The following is a 12,186-nucleotide window of genomic DNA, read 5'->3' as shown; positions in this document are numbered from 1 at the left end:
AGTGCTTAGGAGTGCATGGTTCAAAGTCCACACCTGATTAAACCTCCATGATATGTTCCTGCAGGGACAAAATGGTTTTCTCCATCATCTGACGTTGTAGATTACCTCACATGCCACCTGATGTAGTAAGACCCTTTTTGCAGTGCAATGTATGGTACTTCTCTGGTAATTGTCAGTAACCACTTTTCCTGCAGGGTTCAGAATTTTAAAGGATGCATTCAGCATTGATTAAAGAAAATTAACATTTTAAAATAAAGTCAAAATCCTGAATGGCTGAGCAACTGCACACAAAATCTCATTTGTTCCACAATATATGAAAGCTGTTTAATCGGAAGTAAGAGTCACCAAGAGAAATTTAAACTGAGGATCAGATCCAGAGCGGAATTTGAGTCCTACTTCTGCGTATTTGTAAGTTTTGTAAAGAATCCAATGCAGGGTGAGCTTATATGTGCAGTTACAAAAACTGTCACACACTTTCTTATAGTTATAGCACATAGCCTTTAAATGGACATTGGTGATTAGGTGGGTGTGAACATCTGTCGGCAGAGTGACTATCCAGGACTTGACAAGAAAGGCAGCTATGAGTCACAGTACAACTGTAAGACGGCCTTGTCTATACTGCCACTTTACAGTGCTGCAACTTTCTCGCTTGTGAATGAAAAAAAACCACCCCCCTGAGCACAGCAAATTTCAGCACTGTAAAGTGGCAGTGTAAACAGTGCACCAGTACTGGGAGCTACTCCCCTCGTGGGGGTGGTGCCGTGACTATACAGACACATTAAAGTGCTGCCGCGGCAGTGCTTTAACGTTGCTAGTGGAGACATACCCTGAGTGAGAGAAGTTGATTCACAAGCCACCAGGTCTGAAAATGGACACTAAGTTTGAAACACTGCCTAAGCGTTTTCTAACCTTTGTATAGTGTAGATCACATCTTAATGGAGAAGTTGTCTCAAGGGCCAGCTCTCCCAATCAGAACTGCACAGACCAAATCCCCTAACTTAGGTTAAATCATCACAAATTAACAACAGCTAGAGCAATTGTTTACATGGAAAAATGACAATATATGTTTCACTACTTTGAATGCAATTTAGCAGACTGAAATCAGGAGGAGCCATCATCCTGCGACTGCCTGGTTCTCCAAGCCAGAAGTGGCTCCCACCAACTGCAATGTTGGAACCTTTTATCCAGTCAATTTCAAGAGGGTAGACGAAAAACAATTTCATGTGCCTCACTTGCCCCAGAGTTCCCTGTCACTTTTATGATCACATTTGCCTATTTTAAAGTGCATTTTTACGTCTTGCTGCTGTACAAAAGACATGTGGGGAGAAAAAAAAAAGCATTGACTATATACAAAGTGTTTTCAAACACACAAGTTAAGAATGACGACAATGACTTTATTCCCTCCAGTCTTTCAATAGGTAGGTGTTACTTGTAACAGTAGGTAAAATAAATTCAGATAAAAGTTGACTTAATTGCTATTCAGATCTACAAGGATATCCGAATGCACTGTACCTGGAGAAACCAGAGACAAGAGGTCCAAATCAAAATCAAGGGCTGAAAAGCAATCAGTGTGACAGATACCAGTGATCAACACAAAATACCCCCATTTTTTTTAAATTTTATTTAATCAAAGTTAAGACGTGGATAAACATAAATACAGCACAGTTACTTCAGATCATTCTTCATATTTGTGTACATACAGACTCATGAATGTAATCCCAGTGAAACCTTCAGTCAGCAATGAGGTGCATACTAGCCTACCCCGCCCCCACACACACACACGAAAACAAAATCTATTTTTTTTTTTAAAAAACCCACACAAACTTATAATCTCAGCACACACTCTCTCATTACAAATGATTCATACATAAATAGGTAGTGGGTGCAAACAAGCTAATATGCTAACATGTTTAACCTGTCTCGTTAATGAAAACCAGAAGCAGCTATAATGATTAAAATACATTCAGTTACTGATAACTAGTTGTGCCATGAGGCATTACCAAAAAAGAAATCGTGCTGCAGAGAAAAGCTATATACAACAAGAAAATAAACTGCAACGTTAATGCATGCATGTTTTGTACTGGAAAAGCACAGCCCTCCCATGTTTTCTCCATGTTTGTTATAAAAGCCCTCTGCACTCAACTAAAATTAAAATGATCTTAAAGGATAATACTTGTAAAGTTTACTTAAGTCTTCAGCCACAGAAAACTGCAATGAAAATAAATGTTCAGAGTCATTTTCAAAACAAAAACAAACAAAAAAAATCTATTCTTCTGATGACATGCATGATTAAAAGGTCTAGGCAAGATACACTGCTCTACATTCCTGATGACTAAGGAAAAAGCTCAAGTCAATTTAATCTGCAGATGGTCAGGGGATTTTATATTCCAGCAGAAGTAGCAGTTCAGATCTTCTGAATCTTTTCCCCAACAACTACAGGATTTTCTTTCCTGATTTTCTCAGCAGCATCAGCTTTGTAATTGTAAGAACAACTGTGTACATCTGAATAACGGTGCACACCACAGTAAACGTTTCCACACCGGCATTCAAACCCTGTAAACAGAAATATTGACCTATTAAGACAGACATTAAAGACAATTTAATTCTACAGGTTTGGCTTTTTTAATATCCTAAATACTACATTCACATTTGGTACCAACTAATCTCAATCAACAGTGTCAGTCAGCCAAAGCCAGTTTCTGCTGCCAAAATTGCTGTCATATAAAGCACCAAAGTTATAAATCTTTGTTGTAGTGATTATAATAAAGAGCCCTCACTTCAACTATGCATCACTATACAGCACTACAAAAATACATTCCCTCAAGACTTGCTGCAGACATTTTTTCAGTCACCACACAGTGGAATGACTCAAGTGATTTTCAAATACTTAAAACTGAATCACGCCACTTCATTATGAGGGCTGATTAATGAGCAGACTATTACATTTACCTTAACTCCCCAGGCCATTATATAAGAGCTCCCAAACAGAAGCATTTGTAATGAAGATCATTTTGCTTAATAAATGAAACAGTTAAACACAAGGATATATGAAAAGTCCTCTTTAATAAGAGCTACTGGTTGAAAACACCGTAGGGCCAAGTTTTACTTCAAATACATTGAAGTCAACAGACTAACCCACACATGAATCTGAAGGCAGAATTTGGTCTTTTGATATTAACTGCATAACTTAGTCTTGGATTAAGAAAGAAAATGAAATATTTCTTACCAGTAAGTCCCACCTTCTTCCGGCACATGAAACAGCGATTCTTTTTCTGTTTTGGTTTGTCAAGTGACTTGTCTTGTTCTTCAGATGTAGACTCTGCACTCTCTGACACTAAAGCTAATATAAAAGAGATAAAACACTGAAAAAAGAGTGGAAAAAATTGCAAGAGATTTGTTTGAGCCACAAGAGAAATTTGAAGCCTATTTTGTAAATTCAAGCTCTGGGACTTGTAACCTTGTTGTAATCAATTTTTCCTTCCATAATCTACAATCTAATAGTGGGTGGAACTCTGCTTTAGCAATATTTCTGCATCACACAACAAGTGCACTTGAGCTCCCTCTTTCTAAATTTAATTATCCAATCTGAGTCATCCAAGAGAGAAGTCAGTTGACAGTGCTGAATGTTTTATATACAATTTATAACATACCAACATAAGGACTAGTAAGATAAAGAAAGACCAAGGTTTAAATATACACACACTGTTCCTTTTAAACCTCAAAAACCAAGATTTAAATATGGGCCTGAAGTTACCAAGTTTGGCAAGATGCAAGTGTAAGGTTTAACAGTTCCATAAAATTGTTACAATTAGCAGTTTTCAAAGCTGATTCAAGTCAAGTGAGAAGAACAGATAATTTACCAGAGTTCAACAAAGCACTTCTCCCTTCCGCAATGCTAGGGTTACCATATTAAAGGTTTTTTAAAAAAAGAGGACACTCCACAGGGCCCTGGCCCCGCCCCAGCCCCAACTCCACCCCTTCCCCAAAGTCCCCGCCCCAACTCCGCCCCCTCCCCTGAGCGCCCCACATTCCCCCTCCTCCTCCCTCCCAGCCACGCGAAAAGGGCTGCCGGATTCCTCCGCGGCGGCGGCGGCTGCTGCTGCTCCCCCCAGACACCTCAGCTCTGTGCAGCTGAAGAGCACAGCTGCCCCAGCGCTACCAGCTTCACGGTTTGCCGGGCAGCCCCCAGACCTCCAGACCCTGCGCCCCTGGCTGGGCGCTTCCCCTCCCGGGCTCCGGCTGCACTGGGGAAGCACCCGGCCCGGGGAATCCGCCTGCAGCTCGCAACCTGCCGGAGCCGCTCAGGTAAACAGGGGATTGGGGCAGGGATGCCGGCATTTTCCCGGACATGTTCGGCTTTTTGGCAATTCCCCCTGGACGGGGATTTGAGCACCAAAAAGCCGGACATGTCCAGGAAAATCTGGACGTATGGTAACCCTATGCAATGCTGCCTCACAATGCTATCTTGCTGAGGATAACAATACTGGATCAAACAACTTTCGGTATGTCAGATTTATGCTACTGAGATGCAGCTTCTCTTTCCAGCCACTGGAGGCTAAAGTGAAGACATCCATTGCCAATGGAGAAAATAATTTAATTATGAAATCTGAGGGAGAAGGAATTACCCAAAGTGAAAACTACATCCTTTTGGGAAGGTGGCGCTGTAATGTTTCCAGGCAATTCTAATCTTCTCTTGCATCTGAAAATTAGACATGGGCTGCGTATGGGAGAATCCGAGTAGAGAACATACAACTGAACAAGTTGCCTGACCCAAGAAAAACATGAGTGGTATTTTGTTCAGTTGCAGCCCTCTTCTCTACACCTTGGTGTATCCAAAACTTAAACAAACTGACAGCAAGGGAAATTAAACTTATTTTAAATGGGTCCGTAAGCCAAACACTACCTACCAGCTATCTGCTAGGTCACAATAGGACAAGCTTGCACTGCCTAGGGTGTAGGAAAGTGAGCAGAAGAAATCGGGTGTGCAAGGGAAGGGACAGAGAAAGAATGAAAGGAGGCTGCAACTGGGTGAATGCCAGCGGAAACCAGGCTAAATCACATAAATTCCTAAGGAAGGGATACAGCAGTAGTCCTAAAAGTTTGTCTGAACCTGGGCCACTTTTTCTGACAATATACACACAGCTGCATGCTTACCAGGCAGAATTTGTCAGAGATACGGTGAAGTATCACTTAACAGCTCTCTACCAACCTCACTACTACTCCTAAAGACTCACCTTTACTTGACGGTTCATGCTTTTTTTACTGTCGAAATTATCTGAATGTTTGGGGTGTGCTTAGTGTGTATATACAACTTTGAAATTATCAATGGTCCAACTATAACTGTCTTCAAGTGTTTGTTAACTAGAAGTCCACTTTGTAGACTGGCAATCTGACATTTTGAAAACTAATAAAATAAAAGGTTACAAGAGGCAGGAAAGTAAGTTTGGATGCAAAACAGGAGAATCTAAGTCTTTCGGAACTAACAGGATGAAATTCTAAAGTAACCAACTCCACTTATTTATTCAAAGAGACTTAGGACAAAGCATGACGTGCAACAGCATGTACAATGGCGGCAAGGTGCATGCAAGAGAGGAAAAACCTCATTTTAGTGAGTTAATATCTTACAGTTACTGTTTAAGGAAAATTAGCGAGCCACAAAATGCTAAATAGCAAAATAAAGGTTTGCTGTAACAAAGACCTAATGCAAATAAATACATCAATTTGGTTGAAAGGTTAACCTAGTGAGCATAAATATATAAATTAAACATATCCATGAAGACATTCATCCCATTATAAAGCAATACTACCATCATGACACATTTGTACCAAAGAATTTTATATGACCTAATATGTGTGTCACCAAATGGATAGTATTTAAGTAAAACTTTCACTTACCTATAGTACATAGTTTAAAATCTGTATCGTACATCTTTCCTCTCTCTCTGGGGCCTTCATCTAGGAAGTCAGGATCATCTACATTATCTTCTATGCTTGCATCATAAAGTAAGTGTACTCTGTTTCTGAGCCCCTTGTAGTATCAAGTAAATCTAAAATATCCATCAGCAAGTCCTCTCCCATATGGTCTACTGAAATTCTCTAGGTGAGGTCCACAGATGTTGGTTGGGATGGCACATTTTAGATCCATTTCATTTAAATGTCTTAATAATCTGTGCTCATTTCAAGTTACTTGTTTGCACTTTCTTTCTATTTAATTTTAATTACTTGCATTTCAGGAGTTATGACAGGTAGTCTATGATCGCTGCAAACACTACATTTTATATTGCTTGATCAGCAGTGGATGGGCTAAAGGGACATCTTAAAATATTCTTTGGCTGCAGCAATAGTAGTACAAGTAAGGTCAGATGAGCGTGAAGCAGGGGAAGGCGAGAAATAAGCAAGAGGCAATTTTGTTTACCACTTACCGGTTATTTAAAATGGCATTGCCAAAGTTTTCCTTCATGCAAGATACTGATCCTGATCCTCTGTCCCTCCTCATTCCACTTTGTACTTCTTAAGCACTAAAGCTGAACTAGCTTCTACTTGTGTTACAGCAGCACTAGGGCTACTGAGGCCCTAGTACAGAGGTGGGCAAACTCCGGCCAACGGGCCACATCCAGCCCACGGGACCCTTCTGCCCGGCCCCGAGCTCCTAGCCCAGGAGGCTAGCCTCCGGTCCCTCCCCTACTGTTCCCCCTTCCCCACAGCCTCAGCTCGCCCTGCTGCAGGCGCAATGCTCTGGGTGGCGGAGCTGTGAGTTCCTGGGCAGCACAACTGCAGAGCCCGGCCTGACCCGGTGCTCTGTGCTGTGTGGTGGCGGTGGTGTGCCCCAGCTCCAGTCGGGTGACGTGGCTGTAGCGCCCCCAGCCACCGGTGCTCCAGGAAGCACGGTAAGGGGGCAGGGAGCGAGGGGGTTGGATAGAGGGCAGGGGAGTTCAGGGTGGTGGTCAGGGGGCAGGGGTGTGGATAGGGGTTGGGGCGATCGGGGGGGGGAAACAGGGGGATTGAATGGGGGCAGCGGTCCTGGGCAGGCAGTCAGGAAGGAGTGGGGGTTGGATGGGCTGGCGGGGGACAGTCAGGGGACAGGGAGCAAGTGTGTATGGATGGGGCAAGGGTCCCTGCCCCCCCCCCCCCCCCCCCATCAGGGAACGGGGAGGTTGGATGGGGCAGGAGTCCCGGGGTGGGGGCGGCAGATAGGAGGTGGGGGCTGGGCCACAACCCCATCCCCTAACCGGCCCTCCATACGATTTCCAAAACCTGATGTGGCCCTCAGGCCAAAAAGTTTGCCCACCCCTGCCCTAGTGGCTCCCAGTATCAGGGGGGAGGGGGGAAAATCGAAAAGGTAGTGTTAAAGCCACTTATACTTCCCTCCCCAGTGTAATCCAGTCCTCTTAGAGGGAGGGTGGATTCTTAAGTAGCAAAACGCTTGGGAAAACAATGGAAGCAAAGACAACCCTTATTTAAAAACAAACGAAAAAAAAACAGTACTAATGGAAAAGCAGCATAGCAACTGTCTGCTAGTATGTCTTCCCTGTTACAGCCTCCTTATTCTTGGGTTTCAAAGCTCCATGTAGGTAGATTATACATGGAAGTCAGCAGCCCCCTTATAATGTGTGTTTCAGACACCTTTAAACCTCTAGTGGTTTGAACTTTAGCCCCACTGGCCTGTAACTCCTCCTTGCACTAGCACAGTAACACTGCTAGGCTACCCTCCTGAATGCAACTCTTGCAAGAATATGCTGAACTGTGGTGCTGAGTTTGTGTAAAACAGCCCCACTGTAAAGTAAAGGATCTTTGACTTGCATAGGAGTCATGACTATTAATCTTAATTACATAAACCAGAGCTCTGGAGGCATAGCAGTGCTTGCTGCCTGTGTTAGAGCAAGTTGCAAAGGAGAGTTTTTGTATGCCTAATTGGGCCTGTCCAACAAGAGAATCCCATATTAATGCAACAAGGCCGGGGACCAACCTGAGCAAGGAGTGAAAATGGCTGGTGCAGTACTAAGTATTTAGACTGCAAAGCCCAGAAGGGTCATGCAGTAACCAGATAACGTCTTTACCTGATTAATACACAGAGAAATCAAGAGCCTCCAACGCTCCCTCCCAGAAACTCAAACAGTTTTGATAATTAACATTCAAAAACATGAGGCTAGAAGTACAATATATTGAAGAGAACACTTCCAATGACCCCAAAGGTCTTTTCCACTTTTAATTTCTATAGGACCAGTCGTACATCCTAAATCTGCAAGGTAAAGGGTCCCCACAATGTGCAGATCTATCTGAGGCTATGCTTAAGACACAGAGGTTGTACACCAGTACAAAAGCAACTTCACCATCTGATTCTCCTACAGTTTGCTAAGGAGAAACCCTAATCCAATGAACCCACTGGCTAGCTCAACAGATTGAGAGTCTCATTGGCTAACTAGCAGGTCCAAAGGAGACTTGGGGTGGAGGGCACAATGCACTAGGATGTATGTTTAGGAAGCTACAGGGAGAAGCTCGCTGGAGGGTATAGTTATGGAGATACACTGGGCAGCTCTGCTGGGAATCTGAGCTTTGCTGGAGGGCCTGTCTGGGGACGGGTGCAGAAGACATGGAGCCAAACTGAAAGTAAAATGGAAGTAGACTGCAAAGATTGTTCTATCAGTTTCCACTGCAGAAAGGAAAACAAAGCACAGGATGGAGTAGTGTTATCTTTGGATACTCTAAGTCTTCCCAGGTGATGTAATGCTGTGTCTGCAACATAAAATGTTGTGTGAAATTTGAAGTCCGTAACTGTTATCATTGTTAAACTACAGGAGTTCAAGAAAGCCTGAAAGGACAGTTGTCATCTTATATTGGGTGAAGCAAGCCTCCTAGGAGTCTGACAGTGGCCTAGAAATTTAAAGTTTGTGCTCCTTATTGAAATGATCTGTTTTTAGAATGATCAGGGTCAGGTTTTCGGTTTAAGGGATTTTAGCACAACTCCAAATGGAAAACACAAAAATATTCATAACAGTGGAGCCACTAGGGTGCTTCCTTAATTTTGCTCCATGTTGCCTTTTGCAATAGAAGTGCTCTTTTAAGCACTACGGGCAATATATGCAAACTAAATATGAGCAGTTCTGTCACAGCTCTGATCCAAAGCCTTTTGAAGTCTATGGAAATGTTCCCATTGACTTACATATGCTTTCAGTCACGCCAGCAGATATTGTGAGCACCATAGCATTTATCTAAGATATTCAATACTGCATGCAATGTGTTCCCTGTAGTTAGTCCATTTTTATTTTAAATAATAGACCAGCTCAAAAGATTATTTACCTATGGACTGGACAGACCAAGACATGCATCAACAGTGGGCACCTTCTAGTAGTCAGATGAGCCAGACAGACCTTTCAGACATTTTGCCAAGTTCATTTTCATTGAGCTCAGTCAAGTTTCATGATGGCACACAATGCCCAGTGACTTAAATCAAGCTATTTCTACTTGCCGGCCATCTACAGAGGAGGCCTGAGAGCCTGGTTCTTTGGTCTCAATCTTTTGCTGTTCTGGGCCAATGTAACTACCATAACGCTGAGTGCACGTTTCATTAAAAAGCTCTCAACCCTACCACTTGTTGAAACCCACTCCCATCCTAAAAGTTATGCAGATATTGCCATTAAGCAAGAAAAAAAGGCAGACCAGCCTGTAGCCCTACTATGCTGCGTATGCCCTTAAGTGATCTTGACATTATAGTCAGAAGAAGTCAAAGAATATTGGAGAGTTTAGCTACACATGAACAAAAATATTACTGTGTTACCCTGCATTTAGCAGGGAGCATACATGAAGATAATGGTTTGTAGCACAATAACTTGCAAAGTGGTTTACCTGAACATTTCTAGGGCAAAAACCTCATGGGGGGGGGGGGGGGGAAGTTAGGTTTTATCTTAATGCATTTTATCTTGTCATATTAGGGATAATGTTCATAAGATTTGAGAATGTTCACAATTAACACAATTAATTTTAGAGTTATCCAAAGTCTTTAGCTTTGCCTCAGTATTTAATACCTGCAACCAGTTTGAGTAAACAAATTGTAGAACACACGGACTATTTGAAAGCCAGGTTTGCTGAAGTTTCCTACCTCTTCCTTGATCTGTTTTGCAAGGCATAACACAAACTTGGGTGTATAAAGGCAAAGCCGCACAGCTCAAGTCAGAGCCGTCTGAGGGATTTGTAACCTGTCAATTTTACCTAGTCTGCCCGAACACGTTACATGATATCTGCACAAATGCAAATAATACTTCATGTGTCTGTTTGCGAGTTTGTTTTTTTAACTTCTAGGAGAGCCTAAGTAAGTGTGATTTGTCCGAGCTCTCGTTTACACTTGTAGCGGCATGTAGCATATGTGTAGCCACGTGCCACAGGGAAAGGCAGGCTGCAGCCACAATGCTGTTTGTAGCTATATGTGGCAGTGAAAGGCTCTGGCAGTTGGGCAGTATACTGCTAAAAACAAAGTGTAGATGTAGGAGGCACAGCTTGGGCATGTAGAGAGACATCCAGGGTATATATTCTAGGGTTCTGGCATCTCTTTACTCGCCTAAGCAGTGCCTCAGTGTCTACACTGCTATTTATACCTGTGCTAGCTGGGTATGGAATGTCTACACACTGCCTTAAGTGCAAACCTACTCATTACTGCAGCCTTTTGTGTTCTGTTATACAAATCTAATAGTAACCAATTTAGATTCCTACCAAAAACATTAGTGCATACTTTAACCTTGATTAAATTACCAGTATGGAACATACTCATAAACGTCAAATGATTTATTTGAATGAGGTATGTTTATATTTGGTTTATGTTGATTATATTGTGCAGAATATTTTCATTTTGAATTCTCAGCTGATGCAGTGTTTTATGCAATAAAGAACTAATGCTTCAATCTGGCACTAATGCCCCACACTGCTTTGACCAGAAATTACAAGCTATTTTTATGGTAGCTACTGAAGCAGCTACCAAAACATGAAACTTTCTTAATTTAAGGTGAACAGGTACAACTTTCTGATGCACAAAGCAAGAATTGCTTCTTAGAAGCAAGAATTTTAGAAAGCTGGGGTAAGTAAAATGGGTAAATTGAACTGTGATACTATAGATCGAACAGTTTTTTAAATTTTATATTATCTTGGATTCCCCCAGAGATACTAATAGATCCTCACACTACTAGCATGAATATGAATTTCATTCAAATTTTTTTTTACATTATCTTAATTCACACAAAATTGTTACAGTAGCTTAAAAACATGTTTGTGTAGAGTCTAGGTAGCTCCAAGCAAAAATTATTTTATTTGCTAAGCGTCTAAACAAAAAAATTAAGCGTTACCTGCAAAACCTGGAAGTGAACAGACTGAACTTTGTGTTTGCAAAGTACAGTGTTAAGGTTATGCACAGAAACTCCCTTCAAAAGAGAGAGAGGGCTGACTGCCACCATTAGAGAGCAGTTATGAATTTGCTTGTGACAGGGAATTCCATGTCTGGCTCCTCATGGTTTAGATCTGTAGTTACTAGATGCTGGTGATCCTTACAGTGAAACAGGCAGTAAAATGAAGCATGAGACCACAAGGTCCAGAGTTCCTCAAGCACCAGGCACAGGAAAATTCCCATTACAGTAACTCCTCACTTAATGTCTTCCCGGTTAACATTGTTTCATTGTTACGTCACTGATCTATTAGAGAACATATTCATTTAAAGTTGCGCAATGTTTGCTTATAATGTTGTTTGACCGTGGTGGTTCGGAACCAGGGTGGGCTGACAGCCCCCCCCTCCCCTCATCAGCTCCCGTCCCCCCCCCACCCCAGCACCTCCCGCCTGCCGGCGGCCCCGCAGATCAGCAACTCCCCCCTCCCTCTCCATACCGCTCGCCTGCAGCAATCAGCTGTTTCGTGGCATGGGGAGGTGGGAGGAGTGAGGACATGGCGCACTCGGGGAGAAAGGGGGTGGAGCAGGGGCGGGAAGTCGCATGGCGGGGGGTGGGGCCTTGGGGAAAGGGGGTGGACTGGGGGCAGGCCTAGGGCAGAACCGGGAGTTGAGCACCCCCCAGCACTTTGGAAAGAACAGCAAGAGGAGCAGCAGGACAATCCACCCTCTTTCACCCTCTGACTCCAGCACCTCTACCAAGCTTCACAGTCGTTATTGCTGAGAACAGTATTAAATTGTTTAAAATGTATACTGTATATGTA

The 12,186-nt window shown here is 42.7% G+C and overlaps 1 protein-coding gene across 9 annotated transcripts in view; it reads right to left on the bottom strand.

Annotated features, from left to right (window-relative positions):
* Nucleotides 1-1,724: 1,724 nt before the first annotated feature.
* ZFAND6 (zinc finger AN1-type containing 6) overlaps nt 1,725-12,186 on the bottom strand; it is a 62,701-nt gene continuing 52,239 nt past the window's right edge. For all 9 annotated transcript variants that reach the window (XM_065559318.1, XM_065559317.1, XM_005301693.5 and 6 more), the window contains 2 exons: nt 3,227-3,340; nt 1,725-2,553 (listed from right to left, as the gene is read on the bottom strand). In XM_065559318.1, the coding sequence (XP_065415390.1) occupies nt 2,405-2,553; nt 3,227-3,340 (263 nt within the window). In that variant the 3' untranslated portion in view covers nt 1,725-2,404. The remainder of the gene's footprint in view (nt 2,554-3,226; nt 3,341-12,186) is intronic.

The sequence above is a fragment of the Chrysemys picta genome, chromosome 10, assembly GCF_011386835.1.
Source record: "Chrysemys picta bellii isolate R12L10 chromosome 10, ASM1138683v2, whole genome shotgun sequence".
NCBI classification, from domain to species: domain Eukaryota; kingdom Metazoa; phylum Chordata; order Testudines; family Emydidae; genus Chrysemys; species Chrysemys picta.
Note: the sequence above shows the minus strand (reverse complement) of the source record. Positions and strands in the feature narration are given on the sequence as shown.